This window comes from Callithrix jacchus, chromosome 22, assembly GCF_049354715.1.
Source record: "Callithrix jacchus isolate 240 chromosome 22, calJac240_pri, whole genome shotgun sequence".
NCBI lineage: Eukaryota > Metazoa > Chordata > Mammalia > Primates > Cebidae > Callithrix > Callithrix jacchus.
The window spans coordinates 9,869,691-9,887,863 of NC_133523.1; the positions used below are offsets into that span (position 1 = coordinate 9,869,691).

An 18,173-nucleotide genomic window follows, 5' to 3' on the forward strand; every position below is an offset into this window, starting at 1 on the left:
GACAAAAGAGGCTTGAGTTCTGGAACATCAGAGCTGAGGTTTAGAGTGATTTCTGCGACTGAGGCCGCTGGTCTTGATAAGGGAAAAGCTCCTAGATTCGAGGGTTAAAAACGCTATGTCCAAGAATAAGGGGGTCCATCCTTCTCATACTCAGGGAGACCAGCATTCTCTCCACTGGGTAGCCAAGAGAAATCCATGAACTCCCAAGTCTCGGGCAGTGCATTTGTCTTCTAGAAAGAGTTGGTGCCTATGGTAATCTTGCTTGGCAACGGGCCAGTAGGTGTGGCAGTGTCACAGAGGGCCAGTCCCCACACGTCTGATGAATAAACGAGAAATCCTCCAGGCTACCGAGACAATCACCCGAACTCGGGGCTTGCTCCAAGGACCGTTATTTCAGCAAAACCGCTAACTCTACTAGAGGTTCTGTATTCTTGTCAGTGCTCAGAAGTCCTTAGCCTGCCTATGTGGGTCCCAGGACCTCAGCACCCTCTCCCTAAGGCCAACCACATAGTACCCCGTTTGGGAGCTCCCTGAGCAGCTGCGGGCGATCCCAGAGAAGGCAAGGTTGGGGATCCGATAGCCTCGGGCAGGCAGCCCTGGGATGCTGCGCAAGCTTCCACGTGTAGAGCGTGGAAATCGCCCAGGACCAGCCACTGCAGACCACTACTTCCAAATTTCCTGCCGGCCTCCAGGCTCCCGGTTGCCTGTCGCCCGTTTCTTGGGCAATCAACAAACCTCATCTCCGGATGGGATTTCTCAGGCCCCGCCCCGGGCACCCCTGCCCTGTGTGTAAGCTCGCTTTGTCCTAGGGCCATCAAGCTTTTTTTTTTTTTTTTTTTTTTTTTTTTTTTTTTTTAAAGAGGGTTTCTCCTTGGCCAGGCTGGTGTTGAACTCCTGACCTCAGGTGATCCGCTCGCCTCGGCCTCCCAAAGTGCTGGGATTTCAGGCGTGAGCCACCGCGCCCGGCCAAACTTTTTTTTTTTTCTTTTTTGAAACGGAGTCGAATCTCGCTCTGTTGCCAGGCTGGCGTGCAGAGGCGCGATCTCGGCTCACTGCAAAGTCAACTCCCTGGTTCAAGCGATACTCCAGCCTCAGCCTCCCGAGTACCTGGTATTACAGGGACGCGCCACCACGCCCAGCTAATTTTTGTATTTTTAGTAGAGACGGGGTTTCACCATGTTGGCCAGGATGGTCCTGACCTCGTGATCCGCCCGCCTCAGCCTCCCAAGGTGTTGGGATTACAGGCGTGAGCCCCGCGCTCGACAACAAACTCTTCTGAGTGGGAGCGCTCGCAGGCCCCGCCCCCACAGAGCGATCCACAGCGTGGTGCGCACCGCTTCTCATAGGGCGTTTGCGCAGGCTCCGACCCCTGAGCAGCTGCTTTCCTTGTCTCCAGGCAACGCCAACGGCGCTGTCCGCTGTGCTGAAGCCGCACACCGAGCGCCGCCTCAAATTGCAGGCTTGCGGCGCCCCCAGCTCTCCTAAGCGGGCGGCGCCAACACCCTAAAGCAGGGGCCACTAAGCCTCCGCTGCGCCCGGTCCCCAGTTTGCCTCTTGGTGATAGGTAGAGCTCACTTCTCTCCACAGTGAGAAAGCCCCACCGTCCCATCCAGCTCAGAGGAAAGCCTGAGGCTTCCCACGACCTCTGCTGTCACCTCCACAATCTCATCTGCTCCCCTCCAGCCACACTGACCTCCACGCTGCACGGCAAACAATCTAGATACATTCCCACCTCCAGGCCTTTGCTCTTAACTGTTCCCGCGGCCTGGAATACTCTCAGATTCGGAGTGACGACTCTGCCCAACTTTCAGACCTTAACTCAAAGCCCACCTTCTCAGTGAGCCCAGCCAGCCCTGGGTGTCCTGTCTTACTGAACACATTGACCTCTCTATATATGTGTGTATGTATATAATTTTATTTTTATTTTTTTAGAGACAAGGTCTTCCTCTGTTGCCCAGGCTGGAGTGCAGTGATGCAGTCATAGCTCACTGCAGCCTCCACCTCCTGGGCTTAAGTGATCCTCCTGTCACACAGCCTCCCAAGTAGCTGGGACTACAAGTGTGTAGCCTTGTGCCCATATAATTTTTGTATTTTTAGTAGACATGCAGTTTTTGCCATGTTACCCAGGCTGGTCTCCAACTCCTGGGATCACATGAGCTACCCACCTCAGCCTCCCAAAGTGTTGGAGTTACAGACATGAGCCAGTCCATCCAGCCTAGAATATATATATATATATATATATTATCTAGAATATATATATTATATATAATATAATATATAGAATAATATATATAAATATATAATATATATTCTAGGCTGGATAGACTGGCTCATGTCTGTAATTCCATATAATTATATATATATTATATATCACATATATTTTTAAATATATATATATATTTTTTTTTTCCCCAGAGAACATCAGTGATCCAATGGTTAGAATATATTTTTTAAGTGGATGGATTAAGCCCTTCGTTGATAATTGTTGAAACTGGGTCATTGGTTACAACGTGATAACTATACAATTCTCTGTACATTTGTCTATGTATGGAAAGTCTGTAATAAGGAATGTCGGGTGGCACAGTGATCTCCAGGAGGGGCAGAGAACCAGCATTGGGGGCTACACAGCCAGTGATGATACCCCAATGCCCACCCCAGACACAACCTAGTGAAGAAGCGTCTGTCACAATGACTAAGTACAGACACTGTAGTTGATGCTACAGGGATTACTGCGGCTGGACACCGGATGTGCAACCACCTATAAATTTCCTGAGTGTGGCTTCAGTTTTGACATACACTGTTCGTATTTTCATGAATTTCTGTAGCATGGATGTAGCTGCCACCAACCCCTGTCCCTAGTGGATTCTAGCCCAAGGGCCTGTTTCTCCTTATCACTGGCTTTGATCCAAATTGTGATTGGCAGAACCTGAGCCTTGTGCAAACTGACTGCAGGGCAGGCTGTGAAAGTAACTGTCAATTGCAACTCCTATAGAAAGGTGGGCTTAGCCTTAACAGATATGACATTTTCCTCAAAGCAGGGGAGTACTGGGGGGGTCAGGTGTTAGGTTGACAAGAAAAGCAGGGGCTATACTAGCTTCAGAACAGCAAATGCAGGCATCCCCTAATCCAATTAGCCATTCATCCAATCATGGTGATTGCATTCTAAAACCCAGAGGATTCCCTCCAACACTCCGGAAGCTGCCTAAAACCAAGAATTGCAGTCAGGTCAGAGCTCCAAGAGAAGGTCGCCCAGAAAGGAAAGAAACTCACATTGGATTAGATAATGAAATGCTGTTTTTGGAATCTAAACCACTGAAAGGCAACATTGGTTGCACACAGAAATCCTCTGAGGCTTAAAAAAACAAAACAATAATGATGACTGAGTCTTATCCTCATAGATTTTTTTTGTCTTTTTATTTATTTCTATTTTCCATAGAATTTTTTTTTTTTTTTTTTTTAAGAGATGATCACCCGAGCACAGTGGCTCACGCCTGTAATCCCAGCAATTTGGGAGGCCGAGGTGGGTGGATCATCTGAGGTCAGGAGTTCGAGACCAGCCTGGCCAACATGGTGAAACCTTGTCTCTACTAAAAACACAAAAAATTAGCTGGGTGTGGGGGCAGGCTTCTGTAACCCCAGCTACTTGGGAGGCTGAGGCAGGAGATTTGCTTGAACCTGGGAGGCAGTGGTTGCAGTGAGCTGAGACCTGGCCACTACACTCCAGCCTGGGCAAGAGAGTGAGACTCTATCTGTAAAAAAAGAGAAAAGAAAAGAAAAGGAAGAAAGAAAGAAAAGAAAAAGAAAGAATGAATGTTGTAGACAAAGGCAGGTGCAAAGGCCCAGAGGCTGCCTTGCTGGTGGACAGGGGTGTTTTCCAGGTGTGGCCTTACTAAGGATGCCTCACCCTCTGGGAAACTGGCATCCTTAGGCTTTCTTACAGGTTAGGAGGCTTAAGGCTCCCAGAAACACCCTCTTGGCCAGAATACCCCAGTTAAAGGCGATTGCAATCTGAGAGGACATCTGCTGGGACAACAGCACTCTCTACTGGCCAGTTCCAGTTGTAATGATAAGAATTACTATGTAACAAAAGAAAAAAAAAATAAATAAATAAACAAAAAAGGAAAAAAAAAAATTACTAGGTAACATCATAAATTATTACTCTTTGTGGGAGGTTTGGGTCTCTGCTGCCCAGCCTGGAACATCATAAATTACTATTCTTTGTGGGAGGTTTGGGCCTCACTCTGCTGCCCAGCCTGGAACATCATAAATTACTATTCGTTGTGGAAGGTTTGGGTCTCACTCTGTTGCCCAGCCTGGAACATCATAAATTATCATTCTTTGTGGGAGGTTTGGGTCTCACTCTGTTGCCCAGCCTGGAACATCATAAATTACTATTCTTTGTGGGAGGTTTGGGCCTCACTCTGCTGCCCAGCCTGGAACATCATAAATTATCATTCTTTGTGGGAGGTTTGGGTCTCACTCTGCTGCCCAGCCTGGAGTACCATAGCCGGGTCATAGCCCATTGCGGCCTTCAACTCTGCAGCTCTAGTGACCTTCCTGCCTCACAGCTTCTCCAGTAGCTAAGACTACCGGTGCATGCCACCACACCCTGTTAATTTATTTAAATTTTTTTTCAAGATGGAGTCTTGCTCTGTTACCCAGGCTGCAGTGCAGTGGCGTGATCTCGACTCACTGCAACTTCTGCCTCCCAGGTTCAAGCAATTCTCCTGCCCCAGCCGCCTCCTGAGTAGCTGAGATTCCAGGCACCTGCTACCATGCCTGGCTAAGTTTTGTATTTTTAGTAGAGATGGGGGTTTCACCATGTTGGCCAGGCTGGTCTTGAACTCCTGACCTCATGATCTGCCTGCCTCAGCCTCCCAAAGTGCTGGGATTATAGGCATGAGCCATCGCGACTGGCCTCGGCTCAGTGCAAACTCCGCCTCCCGGGTTCAAGCAATTCTCCTGCCTCAGCCTCCCAAGTAGCTGGGACTACAGGCAGGCACCACCATGCCTAGCAATTTTTTTTTTTAGATGGAGTCTTGCTCTGTTGCCCTGGCTCTAGGGTTCACTGGCTCGAACTCGGCTCAGTGCAACCTCCGCCTCCCGGGTTCAAGTGATTCTCCTGCCTCAGCCTCTTGAGCACCTGGGATTACAGGTGTGCGCCACCATGCCCAGCTAATTTTTTGTACTTTTAGTCGAGACGGGGTTTTACCATATTGGTCAAGCTGGTCTTGAACTCCTGACCTCGTGATCTGCCTGCTTCGGCCTCCCAAAGTGTTGGTATTACAAACATGAGCCACCACACTTCGCCTAAATTTTGTATTTTTAATAGAGACAGGTTTCACCAAATTGGCCAGGCTAGTCTTGAAATCCTGACCTCAAGTGATCCACTCACCTCAGCCTCCCAAAGTGCTGGGATTACAGGCATGAGCCACTGCGCCTGGCCAGTGTTTTAAATTTTTTCTACGGACAGGGTTTTGCTATCAGTCTCCTGGCCTTAAATGAAATTCCTGCTTTGGCCTCTCGAAGTGCTGGGATACAGGTTTGAGCCACTGCACCTGCCAGGGGTTATATAGTTATTTATTACATTAGGTTTTGTTTTGTTTTTGAGACAAGGTCTCACTCTGTCACCCAGGCTGGAACGCAGTGGCAAGATTACAGCTCACTGCAGCCTCATCAGCCTCAACCTTCCAGGCCTAAGTGATCCTCCGGTCTCAGCCTCCCACGTAGCTGGGACTACAGGTTCGCATCACTACGTTGGGCTCAGATTTTGCTACTTTTGCAGAGACGGGATTTCACTGTGCTGTGTTGCCCAGGGTGGTCTCAAACTCCTCGCCGCAAATGACCCACCCTCCCGGGCCTCCCAAAATGCTGCAATTACAGGCAAGAACCACCGTGCCAGGCTTTGTTATTATTATAAATGGAACACAACTGGCACTCAATATATCTGTGACACTTCCTCCCCTTGCTGGCATGGAGTCTAGCACTAGTCGGGTATGTATATATAGGTGTACACTGAATGAATGAAGGAATAATTGTGGCCGGATTGTGAGCCTTAGCCTTTTCTATAAATCTAGGATTCCTTATTTAACTTTTGTATTTTTTGAGAAGAGGTCTCGCTGTGTCTCTCAGGCTGCAGTGCACTGGAGTGATCACAGCTCACTGTAGCCTCTGTCTGTTGGGCTCACATGGTCCTTTCGCTTCACCCTTCCAAGTAGCTGGGCTTACAGGAAGTGCCAGCACGCCCGGCTAAATTTTGTGTTTTTTTGTTTTGTTTTGTTTTGTTTGTAGAGACGAAGTCTCATTATGTTGCCCAGGCTGGTCCCCAACTCCTGGGCTCAACTGATTTACCGCCTTGGCCTCCCAAATAGATGGGATTTACAGACGAGAGTCACTGCGCCCAGCCTCCTTCTTTGAATAAACTAATGCTAACAGAGCACTTACTGTGTGCTAGGTCTTGTACTGATCTCTTGGTACAAAGCAATGAACAAGATGCAACAAAAGCGCCATCAATAGCTCACTGCAACTTGGGCCAAGTACTGTGTAAAGATCTATACAACATCCTGATTCAATATTTACAACTTCTTTATGCCGAGATGCTGTAATTCGTCACATTTTATGCAAGAATCTCTGATTGTGGCTCGAAAGCGCTAAGGATGGGATTCGTTCCCAGCTCAATTTTGATTCTTCGCTTTAGCGTGCTGCGGGTAGGAGTTAAGTGGGCACCCAGCCAGGACCAGCGGTTCGAATTCGTTGCCATGGTCCCCCGACGCTTTCCCGGGCTCCAGAAAGCATCGCGCGGTCACGTGACAGCAGCCAACATGGCGCCGCCCACTGTGTGGTACTGCCCACGTGGTTCCGGCAGTCAAGATGGCGGGAGCGGCCACCCAGGTTTCTCTGGAGTCGGCCCCAAGGATCATGAGGCTGGTGGCCGAATGCAGCCGCTCCAGGGCCCGCGCAGGAGAGCTGCGGCTGCCGCATGGAACAGTGGCCACTCCTGTGTTCATGCCAGTGGGCACGCAGGCCACCATGAAGGGCATCACGACCGAGCAGCTGGACGCTCTGGGTTGCCGAATCTGTCTGGGCAATACCTACCATCTGGGTCTAAGGCCGGTGGGTGGGGTCTGCGGCTCGCGGGAAAGCAGAGAGGCCTTGGGAGCCATGGAACGTCCCCCAGATCCGGACATTCCTCCCAAAGTCAATCGATCAGACGTGTTGAGCGCCCCCAGATGACTGGGCCTTGGGATGGGCGTGAAAGCATCAGGGACTAAAGCTGGCCAGCTCTCTCCCCCAACAAGAGCCCCCAGGAAGGCGTTCACCCCTAATCTGACACTTTATTCCATCAACCCAGGGACCCGAGCTGATCCAAAAAGCCAACGGTCTCCACGGCTTCATGAATTGGCCTCATAATCTGCTAACGGTGAGCTGAGGAGAGAGCCGGCATCCCAGAGTACTTCTCTGGAGTGAGAGTTTCCCCCATCTCCACCCGCTGACAGCCTTGCGGTGGGGTTTCTCTTAGGACAGCGGCGGTTTCCAGATGGTGTCGCTGGTGTCTCTGTCCGAGGTGACGGAGGAAGGCGTCCGCTTCCGCTCCCCCTACGACGGCAATGAGACCCTGCTGAGCCCGGAGAAATCCGTGCAGATCCAGAACGCACTGGGTGAGAGGACCCCGGGGAGCCTCCCCTTACCCTGTCTGTCAGTGGATGAAGGTGACACAGGTCCTGTTCTCTGGGTGTCGTGTGCTTTGAGCAGGTCACTCCTCCCTGAGCTTCAGCTGAGCCAACTCAAAGCGGGGATACATAATAGCAGGTCTTTGGTAGGATTGTTGACAAGTGCATATGAGATGATGTCAGTGAATCTCCACGCTGGCCATGTAGTAGCTTAAGTATTATTACTGCAATTTTTATTTTTTTATTTATTTTTGAGATGGGGTCTCTCTCCATTGCCCAGGCTGGAGTGCAGTGGTACGATCTCAGCTTACTGCAACCTCCACCTTCTGGGTTCAAGCCATTCTCCTGTCTCAGCTTCCCAAGTAGCTGGGATTACAGGCACCCACCACCACGCCTGGCTAATTTTTTATATTTTTAGTAGAGATGAGGTTTCATCTTGTTGGTCAGGCTGGTCTCGAACTCCTGACCTCAGATGATCCACCTGCCACTGCCTCCCAAAGTACTCGGGTTATAGGTGTGAGCCACTGTGCCTGGCCCAATATCCCCATTTCTTGACAAAGATAATTAACATTTTCTGAACCTTGTAAAGAACCATGGAAACACAGGGTCAACACCCCTCTTCCCCTCATCATCCTAATAGAGTGACACTGTAGGGTGGAAGAAATATTTTTTTTGTTGTTATCTTAGATTTATGGCTGAAGCCCCTGTAACAAAGAAGCACCTATAACAAAAAAGCCTGAATAGCAGGAGAAAAGCCTACAAATTCATTTGACTATATATTACTACAGTTGTTTTTTTTTTTGAGACGGAGTTTCGCTTTTGTTACCCAGGCTGGAGTGCAATGGTGCGATCTTGGCTCACCGCAACCTCCACCTCCTGGGTTCAGGCAATTCTCCTGCCTCAGCCTCCTGAGTAGCTGGGATTACAGGCATGCGCCACCGTGCCCAGCTAATTTTTTGCATTTTTAGTAGAGACAGGGTTTCACCATGTTGAACAGGATGGTCTCGATCTCTTGACCTCGTGACCCACCCACCTCGGCCTCCCAAAGTGCTGGGATTACAGGCTTGAGCCACCGCGCCCAGCCTTTATTACTACAGTTTTTTACTGATTTTAAAGCCCTGACCTTACTTCTCTACAACTTTGTTTGTTTGTTTATTTAATTATTTATTTTTGTGATGGAGTCTTGCTCTGTTGCCCAGGCTGGAGTGCAGTGGCATGATCTTGGCTCACTGCAACCTCCCACCTCCTGGGTTCAAGCAATTCTCCTGCCTGAGCCTCCCAAGTAATTGGGATTACAGGCACACACCACCACGCCTGGCTAGTTTTTTATATTTTTAGTAGATATGGGGTTTTGCATGTTGGCCAGGCTGGTCTCGAACTCCTGACCTCATATGATCTGGCTGCCTTGGCCTCCTAAAATGCTGGGATTACAGGTGTGAGCCACTGCACCTGGCCCAAGTTTATTTAATATTTGTTTTATGTGACACAGGAGTCTTTAGAACTGAAGACCCAAAGACGCAGGAAGACCCATATATATAGGGGTTTTTTTGTTTGTTTGTTTTGTTGTTTTTTTTTTTGAGACAGGGTCTTGCTCTGTCACCCAGGCTGGAGTGGAATGGTGTGATCTTGCCTCACTGCTACCACCGCCTCCTGTGTTCAAGAAATGTTCCTGTCTCAGCCTCCCAAGTCGCTGGGATTATGGTGATGTGTGCCACCATGCCCGGCTAATTTTTAGTAAAGATGGGGTTTCATCATGTTGGACAGGCTGGTCTAGAACTCCTGGCCTCAAGTGATCTGCCACCCTCTGCCTCCCACAGTGCTGGGATTACAGGCGTGAGCTATTGCACCCAGCCTGTTTGTTTTTGTTTTCGTGCATAGGATCTGTGTGTCACCCAGGCTGGAGTGTAGTGATGTGATCTCAGCTCACTGCAGCCTTGACTTCCTGGACTCAAGTGATTCTCCCACTTCAACCTCCAGAGTACCTGGGACTACAGGTGCACAGCAGCACTCCCAGCTAATTTAAAAAATTTTTTGTAGAGATGAGAGTCTCACTACTTTACCTAGGCTAGTCTTGAACTCCTGGCTTCAAGCGATCCTTTGCCCTGACCACTCAAAGTGCTTGTATTACAAGCATGAGGCTGGGCACAGTGGCTCACACCTATAATCCCAGCACTTTGGGAGGCCGAGGCAGGCAGATCACAGGGTCAAAAGATCGAGACCATACTGTCCAACATGGTGAAACCCCGTCTCTAGTAAAATACAAAAAATTAGCTGGGCATGGTGGCATGTGCCTGCAGTCACAGCTACTCAGGAGGCTGAGGCAGGAGGATCACTTGAGGTGGAGGTTGTAGTGAGCCAAGATTTCGCCACTGCACTCCAGCCTGGTAACAGAGTAAGACTCTGTCTCAAAACAAAAAAAAAACACATGAGCCACTGTGCCTCACCCCTTTATATTTTTAGGTTTGATTAAGAAGTGGATAGTTGTGAAGAAATATGATTGGACAAAGTGAATATGAGCTAATTGTGATAAGCTTGGGGGAATTGTGTATTAAAAAATAAGGACATTTGTTCCTTGAGGTCAGGACTAAGATGGGTACCTCTCCCATGAGGGTCTTATGATCATCTATGATGTCAAGTGAAGATCAGCTATGTTTTTTTTTTTTTTGGAGATAGAATCTCGCGTTGTCACCCACGCTGGAGTACAGTAGCATGATCTTGGCTCACTGCAACTTCCACCTCCCAGGTTCAAGTGATTCTCCTGCCTCAACCACCTGAGTAGCTGAAATTACAGGTGTATGCCACCACCCCCAGCTAATTTTTGTATTTTTAATAGAGACAGGTTTCACCATGTTGGTCAGGCTGGACTTGAACTCCTGACCTTTGATCTGCCTGTCGGTCTCCCAAAGTACTGAGATTACAGGCATGAACCACCGCGCCTTGCCTCAGCTAGGTGTTTTTTTTTTTTTTGAGATGGAGTTTCGCTCTTGTTACCCAGGCTGGAGTGCAGTGGCGCGATCTCGGCTCACCACAACCTCCGCCTCCTGGGTTCAGGCAATTCTCCTGCCTCAGCCTCCCGAGTAGCTGGGATTACAGGCACGTGCCACCATGCCCAGCTAATTTTTTGTATTTTTAGTAGAGATGGGGTTTCACCATGTTGACCAGGATGGTCTCGATCTCTTGACCTCGTGATCCACCCGCCTCGGCCTCCCAAAGTGCTGGGATTACAGGTGTGAGCCACCACTCCCGGCCCTCAGCTAGGTTTTATAGCCTCCTCAGTGGAGAAGGTCACAGAATTCTTTCTAGGTTCTTTTTGTTTTTCTGAGATGGAGTCTTACTCTGTCACCCAGGCTGGAGTGCAGTGTTGCGATCTTGGCTCACTACTACATCTGTCTCCTGGGTTCAAGCAATTCTCCTGCCTCAGCCTCCCGAGTAGCTGGGATTATAGGTGCCGGCCACCGTGCCCAGCTAATTTTTTTGTTTTTGTTTTTTTTTAATGGAGACAGGGTTTCACCATGTTGGCCAGGCTGGTCTTGAACTCCTGACCGCATGATCCACCTGCCTCAGCCACCCAAAGTACTGGGATTACAGACATGAGCCATCACTCCCAGCCTCTTTCTAGTTTTATGACCTGCTTCAAGGAAGAAGGGAAAGTAAGCCTGACCTTCCTGGGGCAGTATGCCTTGAAACCTGTTGGTGTCCTTAGGCCCTCTATGTAGAGATTCCGTGGCTTCTACTCCCTGTGGGGCTTTGGGCTGATGATATATGGTTCTTGGAGCTTACAGTCCACAAGAGAGACAGGTATTGGTGAAAATGTTACAATTAGTGGGGGGGGGAGCACAGGCAGCCTCATGCCTGTAATCCCAGCACTTTGGGAGGCTGAGGCAGGAGGAGCACTTGAGCTCAAGAGTTTGAGGTGGGCGGATCATGTCAGGAGATTAAGACCATCCTGGCCAACATGGTGAAACCTCATCTCTACCAAAATACAAAAATTAGCCAGGTATGGTGATGCGTGCCTATAGTCGCAGTTACTCGGGAGGCTGAGGCAGGCGAATTGCTTGAACCTGGGAGGTGGAGGTTGCAGTGAGCCAAGATTGCGCCACTGCTAGCCTGTCGGCAGAGTGAGACTTCATTGCAAAAAAAAAAAAGAGTTTGAGACCAGCCTGGGCAACATGATGAGACCCCATCTCTACAAAATTAAAACAATTAGCTAGGCATGATGGCAGGCAGCCATAGTCCAGCTAGTCCAGAGGCTGAGCCTAGGGGACTGCTTGGAACCCAGGAGTTGCAGGTTACATTGAGCTATGATTCCCCCACTACAGTCCTTTCTGAGTGACAGAGCAAGGCCCTGTCTCTTTAAAAAAAAGAAAGTATATATATTTCTCTTCTTATCTTCTTGATTTCATAAGATCTGCCGTGGTATCTCATGCTTTTTTTTTTTTTCCTGAGACAAGGTGTCGTTCTGTCAACCAGGCTGGTTGGTACAGTGGTATAATCTCACCGCAACTTTTGCCTCCTGGGCTCAAGTGATTCTCCTACCTCAGCCTCCCAAGTAGCTGCAACTACAGGTGTACACCACCACACCTGGCTAATTTTTGTATTTTTTTTGAAGAGACAAAGTTTTGTCATGTTGCCCAGGCTGGTCGCGAACTCCTGGCCTCAAGTGATCTGCCTACCTCAGCTTCAAAGTGCTAGGATTACAGGCATCAGCCATTGTACCCATCCTTTGGTTGATTTCAAAATCTTAGATCATCTGTAGTATATTGCAGCAAATCCCCTATCTCTAAAACATAAGAGTTGTTTTTTTAAATAAAAAAACACAGCCATAGAGGCCGGGCGCAGTGGCTCACGCCTTTAATCCCAGCACTTTGGGAGGCCGAGGCGGGTGGATCACAAGTTCAGTAGATTGAGACCATCCTGGCCAACATGATGAAATCCTGTCTCTATTAAAAAAAAAAATAATAAATATATATATATAATGTATCACCACAATACTATCACCCCATCTTAAAACAGCTGACAGGGCTGGGTGCAGTGGCTCATGCTTGTAATCCCAGCACTTTGGGAGGCCGAGGCAATGGATCACGAGGTCAAGAGATCGAGACCATTCTGGTCAACATGGTGAAATCCTGTCTCTACTAAAAATACAAAAAATTAGCTGGGAATGGTGGCGCATGCCTGTAATCCCAGCTACTCAGGAGGCTGAGAGGCAGGAGAATTGCCTGAACCCAGGAGGCGGAGGTAGCGGTGAGCCGAGATCGCACCATTGCACTCCAGCCTGGGTAACAAGAGCAAAACTTCGTCTCAAAAAAAAACAAAAAAACAGTTGACAGTAATTCATTAACATCATCAAATATCTGGCCAGTGTTCAAAGCTCTAGTTATTTATCAATTTTTTTGAGATGGAGTCTTGCTCTGTTGCCCAGGCTGGAGTGCAGTGACGCAATCTCAGCTCACTGCAACCTCCTTCTGGGTTCAAGCGATTCTCCTGTCTCAGCCTCCCAAGTAGCTGGGATTACAGGTGCTCACCACCACACCAGGCTTGTCTCAAACTCCCGGCCTCAGATGATCTGCCCGTTTCGGCCTCCCAAAGTTCTGTGATTACAGGCATGAACCGCCATGACTGGCCAGCTGAGCCCTATTGATGGAAGTTTGGTTTCCCAAGCTTACTGTGGCACACCATGCACTAAGGAATTCCTTTGGACATTTTAGGATTTTTATTCTGTGTAACACATAGGATTTTAAGCTGGGGAGAGGCAGGATCAAAGGCACATTTTGTGGTGCTCCTTCTGGCTGCTGCATAAACAGATTAGGACAGCTATGTGGGAGGTAGCGAGATGGGGGAGGGCGGTGCTCTTGGGGAGCCTCACTTGTCCCCATGTGACAGGAGGCTTTCTTCAAGCACTGGGGGCTTTCCCAGTGATGCTGCCCCCGTCTTACTGTCAGGCTCAGATATCATCATGCAGTTGGATGACGTGGTCAGCAGCACCGTGACCGGGCCACGCGTGGAGGAGGCCATGTACAGGTGTGTGCATGCTCTGTGCATATGTGGGGCATATGGGGGGGTGGGGATCCTGGTCCTGTAGCTTGTCCCCCATCGCCTCACCAGGCTCCTTGGGCTTGTGCCCGGGGCTCCCTTGCAGGTCAATCCGCTGGCTAGACCGGTGCATTGCAGCCCATCAGCGGCCGGACAAGCAGAACCTCTTCGCCATTATCCAGGGGGGGCTGGATGCAGATCTCCGGGCCACCTGCCTTGAAGGTAGAGCGGGGCACTGGCAGGCCCAGGGCCTGACCATTGAGGAGGTCTCCACATGGGCCTGGCACATGGTGGCATTCGATTGCTAATGGGTGGAAGGGCACAGCGGTGGAAAAAACAGCTGAAGCAAAGGCTCTCAGGCCATGTGCGGTAGACTGTATTGAGAGAATGGCTGTAATTCCAGTAGCTCATGGTCTTCTAGTATTTTTTTTTTAACGGAGTTGCACTTCGGAGCCTAGGCTGAAGTACGTTGGCGCTATCTCTGCTTACTGCAACCTCCACCTCTCGGGTTTAAGTGATTCTCCTGTCTCAGCCTTCTAAGTAGCTGGGATTACAGATACCCACCATCATGCCTGGCTAATTTTTTTATTTTTAAATTTATTTATTTATTTATTTTTGAGACGGAGTTTCGCTCTTGTTACTCAGGCTGGAGTGCAATGGCGTGATCTTGGCTCACCGCAACCTCTGCCTCCTGGGTTCAGGCAATTCTCCGGCCTCAGCCTCCTGAGTAGCTGGGATTACAGGCACGCGTCACCATGCCCAGCTAATTTTTTGTATTTTTAGTAGAGATGGGGTTTCACCATGTTGACCAGGATGGTCTCAATCTCTTGACCTCGTGATCCACCCGCCTCGGCCTCCCAAAGTGCTGGGATTACAGGCGTGAGCCACCGCGCCCGGCCATTTTTTTATTTTTTGTGGAGACAGGGTTTCACCATGTTGGCCAGGGTGATGAACTCCTGACCTCAGGTGGTCTGCCTGCCTTGGCCTCCCAAAGTGCTGGGATTACAGGTGTGAGCCACCATACCCAGCCAGCTCATTTCATGACTAACCTGGATCTCTCATTTTCATCCCAGTTGTTATAAGTCTTCACATATTTCTATTTATATATTTTCTTAGCACCACGCTCTAACCAACTGAGCTAACTGGCCACCCACTGTTCATATATTTTAAATTTTACTTTGGCCGGGCATACCGGCTGAGGCTGGCAGATCACATGAGATCAGGAGTTTGAGACGAGCCTGCCCATCATGGAGAAACCCTGTGTCTACTAAAAATAGAAAAAATCAGTTGGGCACCTGTAATCCCAGCTACTCCAGAGGCTGAGGCAGGAGAAGCGCTTGAATCTGGAAAGCAGAGGTTTCAGTGAGCTGAGACCGTGCCACTGCACTCCAGCCTGGACGACAAGAGTGAAACTCTGTCTCGAAAAAGAAAATGTTTGCTTTCCGTTCTGGGACACGTGCAGAATGTGCAGGTTTCTTGCATAGGCTGTACATTTGCCATAGTGGTTTGCTGCAGCTACCAACCTGTCATCTAGGTTTTAAGCCCCACGCGCATTAGGTACTTGTCCTAATGCTCTTGCTACCCTTGCTCCTTACCCCGGGAAATCTTCACATATTTTGTGGCAGAAATGTTACAGTGTTTAATGACAGGTTATTGGGTGTTTTTTGAGAGAGAATCTTGCTCTGTCCCCCAGGCTGGATTGCAGTTATGTGATCTTGGCTCACTGCAACCTCCACCTCCCAGGTTCAAGAGATTCTCCTGGCTGGGCGCGGTGGCTCATGCCTGTAGTCCCAGCACTCTGGGAGGCTGAGGCGGGTAGTTCACGAGGTCAAGAGATCGAGACCATCCTGACCAACATGGTGAAACCCCGTCTCTACTAAAATCTAGAAATTAGCTGGATGTGGTGGCATGTGCCTGTGGTCCCAGCTACTAGGAAGTCTGAAGCAGGAAAATTGCTTGAACCTGGGAAGCAGTGGTTGCAGTGAGCCGAGATTGTGCCACTGCACTGCAGCTTGGTGCCTGGCGACAAAGCAAGATTCTGTCTCAAAAAAAAAAAAAAGAGATTCTCCTGCCTCAGCCTCTGAGTAGCTGGGACCACAGGCATGCACCCAAGCCTGGCTACTTTTTGTATTTTTAGTAGAGACAGGGTTTCACCATGTTGGCCAGACTGGTCTTGAACACCAGACTTCAAATGATCTGCTTGCCTTGGCCTCCCAAAGTGCTGGGATTACAGGCGTGAGCCACCACGCCTTACCTGACAGGCTGTTGTAACTCAGCAGATGGGATGTTTATTATTCTCAAATCTGGAAAATTCCGATTTCTGAAACGCATCTGGCTCCAACAGTTTCAGCTAAGGGACTGTGGGTGGTGCCCCTTCTGAGGATTGAAGGAAACAGTCTTGCATACAGCACACACTCAATAAATGTTCGCTGAGATTAGCAGCAGCACCAGCCTCTGGACAGACAGACAGACTGATAGACCGTCTTCTCTGTCTCCCTGTCCCTCCCTCTCCCTCTCCATCTCTGCCTTTGTTTTTTTTTTGTTTTTTTTTTTTGAGATGGAGTTTCGCTGTTGTTACCCAGGCTGGAGTGCAATGGCGTGATCTCGGCTCACTGCAACCTCCGCCTTCTGGGTTCAAGCAATTCTCCTTCCTCATCCTCCCGAGTAGCTGGGACTACAGGCGCGCATCACCATGCCCTGCTAATTTTTGTATTTTTAGTAGAGATGGGGTTTCACCTTGTTGACCAGGATGGTCTCGATTTCTTAACCTCGTGATCCACCCCCCTCGGCCTCCCAAAGTACTGGGATTATAGGCGTGAGCCACCGCGCCCGGCTGTTATTTATTTATTTATTTTTTGAGACTGAGTTTCATTCTTGTCACCCAGGCTAGAGTGCAGTGGTGATCTTGGCTCACTGCAACCTCTGCCTCCCGGGTTCAAACGATTCTCCTGCTTCAGCCTCTTGAGTAGCTGGGATTACAGACATGTGCCACCACACCCGGCTAATTTTTGCATTTTTAGTAGAGATGGGGTTTCACTGTATTGGCCGAGCTGGTCTCAAACTCCTGACCTCAGGTAATTACCTGCCTCAGCCTCCTGGGATTACAGGTGTGAGGCACCACGCCCAGCCCATCTCTGTCTTTGTCTCTCTGTCTCTGTGTATTTCTCTGTCTCTCTCCCTGAGGGACTCCGGAAGTCTAGGCAGGGTCTGTTCTGGAATTGAAGAGCAGCTGCATTTCCTCGTCTGTGGTTGCCCTCACCTTACCCTGTACCCTCAGAAATGACCAAGCGGGACGTGCCTGGCTTTGCCATCGGGGGCCTGAGCGGGGGCGAGAGCAAGGCACAGTTCTGGCGGATGGTGGCGTTGAGCACCTCTCGGCTGCCTAAGGACAAGCCCCGATATCTGATGGGGGTTGGGTATGTTGTGGATAGGGGAGCCAGAGCCCTACCTGTGGGGAGTGGATTCCTGGGGACCCCCTGCCCTGCTTGGGGGGTGGCATTTGGGGGAAACGGACACAGCTCTGATCTGGGGGAACTAGGAGGATGTGGCTGTCCCTTGAAGGCTGTTCTGAGGGAATATGGCCCAGTTGGGACCATGTGAGGGGTGGGAGGGGCCCTGGGAAGCCCCTGAGGTTCTCTGCCCCCCTCCCACCATGGCTGCAACCCCAGCTATGCCACCGATCTGGTGGTCTGCGTGGCTCTTGGATGTGACATGTTCGACTGTGTCTTCCCTACACGGACAGCGGTGAGGCTCTGGCAGAAGGCGATCAGGGCGGGAGACTGGTGGAGGACTGGGGAGGCAAGCTTGGGGGTGGGAGGGCCCGGAAGAATGAAGCTCTGTGTGACACCACCCCTTCCCTCACACTTCCTCTCCCGCAGCGCTTTGGCTCTGCCCTGGTGCCCACCGGGAACCTGCAGTTGAGGAAGAAGGTGTTTGAGAAGGACTTCAGCCCCATAGACCCAGAGTGCACCTGCCCCACGTGCCAGAAGTAGGCAGGATGGGGAGCTGGGGTGGGGCGTGGAGGGGACCAGGCGGCTGTGCTGAGCTGTCCCCTGACGCTCTGCAGTCACAGCCGCGCCTTCCTGCACACACTCCTGCACAGCGACAACACCGCCGCGCTGCACCACCTCACGGTGCACAACATCGCTTACCAGGTGAGCCAGCGCCCGGGGCAGAGCTGGCGGGGGTGTGTCCCAGGTGCCCACGACCCATGCTGACCTCCCCTCCCGGCAGCTGCAGCTCATGAGTGCCATCCGCACCAGCATCGTGGAGAAGCGCTTCCCGGACTTCGTGCGGGACTTCATGGGCACCATGTACGGGGACCCCACCCTCTGTCCCACCTGGGCCACTGACGCTCTGGCCTCCGTGGGAATCACACTGGGCTGACCTGGCATTGTGGGAGGGAGGGAGGGAGGTGTTAGAAGATACTGAAGGATTTCTTTTTGGAAGTTTGTTTTTTTTTAATTGTAA

The 18,173-nt window shown here is 50.1% G+C and overlaps 1 protein-coding gene across 2 annotated transcripts; it reads left to right on the forward strand.

The window, feature by feature from the left end:
* Positions 1-6,850: 6,850 nt before the first annotated feature.
* On the forward strand, positions 6,851-18,173 carry QTRT1 (queuine tRNA-ribosyltransferase catalytic subunit 1). Of its 2 annotated transcripts, none has more exons than XM_035287495.3 (10): positions 6,851-7,113; positions 7,352-7,420; positions 7,520-7,658; positions 13,613-13,691; positions 13,810-13,925; positions 16,981-17,119; positions 17,372-17,447; positions 17,582-17,691; positions 17,770-17,857; positions 17,937-18,173. In XM_035287495.3, exons 1-10 carry the CDS (start codon positions 6,871-6,873, stop codon positions 18,087-18,089), a joined length of 1,212 nt encoding a protein of 403 aa, XP_035143386.1. In that variant the 5' UTR covers positions 6,851-6,870; the 3' UTR covers positions 18,090-18,173. The 2 variants fall into 2 exon arrangements, with proteins under 2 accessions (XP_035143386.1, XP_078216721.1); XM_078360595.1 differs by having other exon boundaries at positions 17,806-17,857.

Coding starts and splice junctions, on each gene's coding strand:
- QTRT1 (XM_035287495.3), top strand. CDS start 6,871: ATGGCGGGAGCGGCCACCCAGGTTTCTCTGGAGTCGGCCCCAAGGATC. Junction 13,692..13,809: donor GTGGAGGAGGCCATGTACAG/GTGTGTGCATGC, acceptor GCTCCCTTGCAG/GTCAATCCGCTGGCTAGACC. Junction 13,926..16,980: donor CCGGGCCACCTGCCTTGAAG/GTAGAGCGGGGC, acceptor CTGTACCCTCAG/AAATGACCAAGCGGGACGTG.